General features: G+C 38.2%; 1 protein-coding gene across 6 annotated transcripts; it reads right to left on the bottom strand.

The window, feature by feature from the left end:
* Positions 1 to 1,176: 1,176 nt before the first annotated feature.
* LOC139823852 (uncharacterized) lies at positions 1,177 to 4,969 on the bottom strand. Of its 6 annotated transcripts, none has more exons than XM_071796323.1 (5): positions 3,743 to 4,968; positions 3,430 to 3,552; positions 3,275 to 3,355; positions 2,696 to 3,062; positions 1,179 to 2,296 (listed from the first exon to the last, which is right to left on the bottom strand). In XM_071796323.1, exons 2-5 carry the CDS (start codon positions 3,535 to 3,537, stop codon positions 2,061 to 2,063), a joined length of 792 nt encoding a protein of 263 aa, XP_071652424.1. In that variant the 5' UTR covers positions 3,538 to 3,552; positions 3,743 to 4,968; the 3' UTR covers positions 1,179 to 2,060. The 6 variants fall into 6 exon arrangements, with proteins under 6 accessions (XP_071652426.1, XP_071652424.1, XP_071652425.1 ...); XM_071796324.1 differs by having other exon boundaries at positions 4,310 to 4,968; XM_071796325.1 differs by having other exon boundaries at positions 1,177 to 2,296; positions 3,292 to 3,355; positions 3,430 to 4,969.
* Between the last annotated feature and the right edge of the window lie 33 nt (positions 4,970 to 5,002).

Here is a 5,002-nt window from a genome sequence, read left to right as displayed (position 1 = left end):
CGCGCTTACGACGATGATTTGGCCCACTAAGTAAATTTAAATAAAAATCAATTAAGTTCTCTGGAATGTCACACTCTCCTTTGATTAAATCTGCAGAGTTGAGCTGATCTGGCAATTTGTTTTGTTTGACATTCTGTATTTCCTGTCTTAAAATTAATGCTGCATGCAATAAAACTTCCTTTTTTTCGATGCGATGAAATTGTTGTTCTACGACAACGCCTTTGTAAGGTTTCACAAGTTTTTTATTATTGTGCGACACGATGGTTATTTTTTTGAAAATGTAGCTAGAAGACGATTTTCTAGATGATACGGCTTCGTCGTATATGCATCTGTGTTTGCCTTGTGTCCTTCCAAATAATCTATAAATATGTGTTCAGAATACGACAGGAAAAACGACTGATTTTTGGCGATGATATTTTCTGACACAAATTTACATACTTCTTCATATGCTTGAGAATGAACATCACGAGCTGTATGCCACTCTGTCCTTGGCTTCTCTTTACTTTTCTTCGATACCGCTGTATTTTCGTATTTTTTTCGGCATATCGTATGATAAAATATTAATTTGTCTTCTAACGCCAAGTTATGCAATTTTTGAACAAACTGTATATCGTTCAAGTCCATTGCAATTTGCTGTATAGTTGATAATGCTTTTTCCTTCTCTAATAGATGTAATTGTTGCTCCCGGCCTTGATGTTTTTTCCTATTTTTATCACAAAATAAACAAATAGGATTATGTGATGCCTCTTGAACAATGCCAGATACGTCAAAATTGTCAACTACAGCCACATCGTCTGGATCAGTGGCATCCTCGCCCCCAGCGACATCGTCGCCTGCGTCGACATTTTCGCGTTCAGCTTTCTCGTTTTCAGCATCAACCTCGCCTTCTCCTTCAACTGCAGCCTCACCTCTACCGCCATCCACGCCTTCAATAACACCCTCGTTTCCAGCGGCATGCTCGCCTTCCACAGCACTGTCGTGAATAAAAAATAATTTTATAATAAATCATGCATGCATAATATAGAAAAGAGTAATGTACTAGAGATAATGTACTAATGTATTAATGTAAACAAAAATTTTTACAGAATGTAAGATCAAAATTAATTTTATAATCTTTAAGGAAAAATATTTATTTACACTTATTTATCTTATAATAGAAGCACTTACTCTGTACTTGAAGATGAGGATGCCTGCTTTTTCGGATCATATCCTCTCTGTTTGGGCGGTAATGCTGTAAAACGGTTGCGGCACTGACTGTGATAAACTTGAAAACTGTTCGGCTTTTCCGGCAACACAACGTTCGAGAAAGCCAAATCAGCGTGTTTCCGAATTTTTAATATGGCTATACATTTCTTTAACTTGTCCGCATCAAAAAGATTTAATTTTCCGCTTTTTTTTGGAGCAAAATACGCAAAACGGATGTACGTTAGACATTGTCGCGGCGCAGCTCCGATTGGTACAAGTTCAACGGTCGCACTAGATAGCTTGGCGTCACTCTGGCAAATTCGGAGCATAGAGACGCCAAATTTGCTAGTGTAAATATTTACTAAAACTCTTTAAATTCAAGAACTTGTGAGATAGTATAATAACGTCTGCATGGACGCTCTGTGTTTAATGAGAAAAGTATAAATATCTGATACCGCAAGAGCTGAAATTTGGTAATACAATAGTTAACTGAACAAGTTAAACGAAAAAAAATATCCAGCTTTATATTTAGTGAGGGAAAAGTGTCCAGCTGATGCAGTCAAAGATACAACGCGCCCGAGCGCATACCGATGCACAGCGTCATTCACTGCATCAGCTGGGCACTTTTCCCCCATTAAATATAAAGCTGGATGTTTTTTTCGTTTAAATTATTAACTTAACTATTAGTTTACAAAATTTCAGCTTTTGCGGTATCAGTTTACTCAGCGCATATTTTTCACTTCTTTACGTGAAAAGCTGGGGCATAATCCCCCACTCTACATTCAGCTGGATACGTTTTTTCATTTCTTTATAACATAATCAACATGTTAACAAAGTTTCAGCTTTTGCGGTATTAGTTTTTTTTTATTATTATTTTACGTGTGTGGGAGGCTGCCGCAGCTACACCCCCCGGAACTGCGCAAGCTGGAGGTCCATTCACTTACTAGTGATACCAAATAGAGCTTAGGAAAAATTTTCAGCTTTTGTGAAATGACTAACTCTAAACGGTCGCTGGCTCCCGGACTATTAAGTTTTACTTCCTTTTTTTTTAGTTTTACTTTTACTTCTTGTAGTTCTAACATGTTATATGATATTTTTTGCATTGAGTTTCCTATAATTTTAAAGTAAATATTCTATGAAAAAATTTATTATTAAGATGTATCAGGGCCAATTACACCAACGTTGATTAACTGTAACCTTCGGTTAAACTCACTCTTTATCTTTTTCTAACTGTTCCCTTATGCCGATTTCTACCAATGTAGAATAACTTTAATCTCGGTTTAACTTACTTTCTATCTTTTTCTAACTTTTAGAACTAGGAAAAGATGACAGGTAGGTTAAACCAAGATTAAAATTAACCTGCGTTGATAGAAATGGATATTAGAAATAGACGCGAAGAGTAAGTTTAACCGAAGGTTACAGTTAACCGACGTTGATAAAACTGGTCCTTAGATGTATTAGTAATTTTGCATATATTAATATGTAAGATTATTTTTATTACATAAGTTACCTCCTGTTGTATTCTTTATTTTTGTATTAACTTTTCTTCGTTTCTCTATATTATTATGTGGTGGTATATTTTCAGCATTTTCTATATTTCCATTATCTTCCTCAGTTATCATGTGCACGTCTTGTTCTATTGTTTCAGTATTTTCCGCATCTTGTATTGTTTGTTCTAAAATAGGATTTTCTTCCATGTTAATTCCACCTTCTGGAATGTTTTCCATACCAGCTGCCTCTGGTGTCAACAATTCCAAAACTTCCTCTTCAAAGTTTGAAAAAGCTATTTTTAAAGGCGGACCACCACCAGTCCCTTGCACATGACTGCGTCTTTTTGCTTCTTTTTTCAATATATAACTCTTTATGTCTTTCCATGTCTATATTAACAAAATTTTTTTATAGTTAATAATAAATAAATGTATTATTTAAGACAATTTTTGGCAATTATTTGGTACATATATTAAAGTTGCCATCAGTAGTTGCTATTGGTATTGGTGCAATTTGGTACACTTTGGTTGCTTATACTAGAAGCACGTTAAAAATCACCTTTAATATTATAAAACTAAATAATAAAAAAAAATTATATAACCTTTGCCCATTCTTTACCACTTTTTTGAGGACCTTCGAGAATTGTATTGATGCCTTGTGCAATTTCATCCCACAATTTAGCCTAAAAATATTTTGTAAAAAATAATTATTTATTTAACATTTTCAATAATACATGTAATAATACTTTTAATTTACCAAATGTAATCGACTCTCGGTTTTTCTGTCTATTCTTCCCGTCACTAATTCGGGATTGCGTTTTAAATAATTTAACAACATTTCCTTTTGTTTCATAGTCACATTCATGTTTTATATTTTTGTCTGTCAAGTTATAGGTTATATTATTTTGCGGTTTGTCGTATATGCAGTGCTGTACTGATTTCACTTTCCACGCATCCAAGCTACATTACATGATCGCTATACGTGAAAAGTTTCACGAGAAATCTGGATGAGTGAAAAATGAAAAGTGAAAAGTGAAAAATGAAAAGTGAAAAGTTTCACGTGAAAATACATGATCGATGAGTCTTCTCTGGTCGTCCGTCGGCGAGATACGTTTTGCTAAGATACGCGATAGCCACCCCGAGTCGGGTATTTCGATTTTGCTTGGGATCGAGGATCGTCGGTAGAAGGTGACGGCGAGGAGCCCAGGAGGAGGCGTATCACCGGTGAGGTTGCCCGTAAATCGCGAAATGTAAAGCCACGACACCGCCCTCCGGTGCACGCTCTCGCTCGGGATAACGCATGTTAAGATCGAGTGTAATTTCGCGATCGATAACGAGAGCGAAGGGCCTCGGGATGGTATCGTGGCCGCGGAACCGTGGTACAAACGTTAGGGCGAATCCCTGGAGATCGTGATAGGCGTTAATGAGTTCGATATCGCGAGTATATTGCGTCGTCCTCGCGACCTTGATGTACGGCAGCATGCGGGCCGGTACTTCGTAAATTGTGTTACCGTTTCTTCGCGTCGGAAAATTCTTGTGTTTTCGCGTCGGGTGTTAGCGTATCGATTGTGTTCGGATCTCGTTATTACGGGTTGCTAATTGTGTCAAACTCCCATTGGTGTCGATGGAGTAGTTACGTTAGGTTTGCTCTCGCGTTGAGAAACTTTCGTTCACAAGCCTCTTGCGTTCGGTATTACTTGCGTTACGCCCCATGGCGTCCCGCCCTGCTCGCGATGACCTCGAATTTTGCGTTAGAGATAGTCTTCCTTGTATTGTCACGAATCTCGGCGCCTCCGTGCTGCGTCCATTTAGAAAATTCTCGTGTAGATTAAGATAGCCTGGCGATGGAATTCTCGTACGGGCGTGGTGTTCACGCGCATCGAGCGTGGTGCACCACCATTTCGCGACATTTTTCGTTACTTTTCGTATCTCGCGTTAGTATTATTAATATTAAGTGTTTGAGAACTGCGCCTTCCGTGCGCCTACAATAAGCTTTGCTTCGCGTATGTTTAAGGGCCGCGTTAAAGATTGTTCCTGTGGAATAAATCCAGGCATCCCGCCACCGGCTATTCTTGATTTGTTATTGGCTTTATTTTGTGTTTGATCGAAGCCGGATGGATAAACGTTGTTATTTTCTCGACAACCAGTACTCAATAAATGTTATTTTCTTTGTTAGCAGACTGAGTTACAAAATTTACGTGTCACCCCGCCGGATATCGCGCTGCCCTTCATTAACCCCGCCCGTGATTAGGTCAAGCTAGCCGATTCCACGCACCTCCACACACTTCGTTTTGCGTCTCGTTTAGGTTTTCGCGATTTCGTGGACGCGA

The sequence above is a fragment of the Temnothorax longispinosus genome, unplaced genomic scaffold, assembly GCF_030848805.1.
Source record: "Temnothorax longispinosus isolate EJ_2023e unplaced genomic scaffold, Tlon_JGU_v1 HiC_scaffold_196, whole genome shotgun sequence".
Lineage (NCBI taxonomy): Eukaryota > Metazoa > Arthropoda > Insecta > Hymenoptera > Formicidae > Temnothorax > Temnothorax longispinosus.
This window is presented reverse-complemented; position numbering and strand designations above follow the sequence as displayed.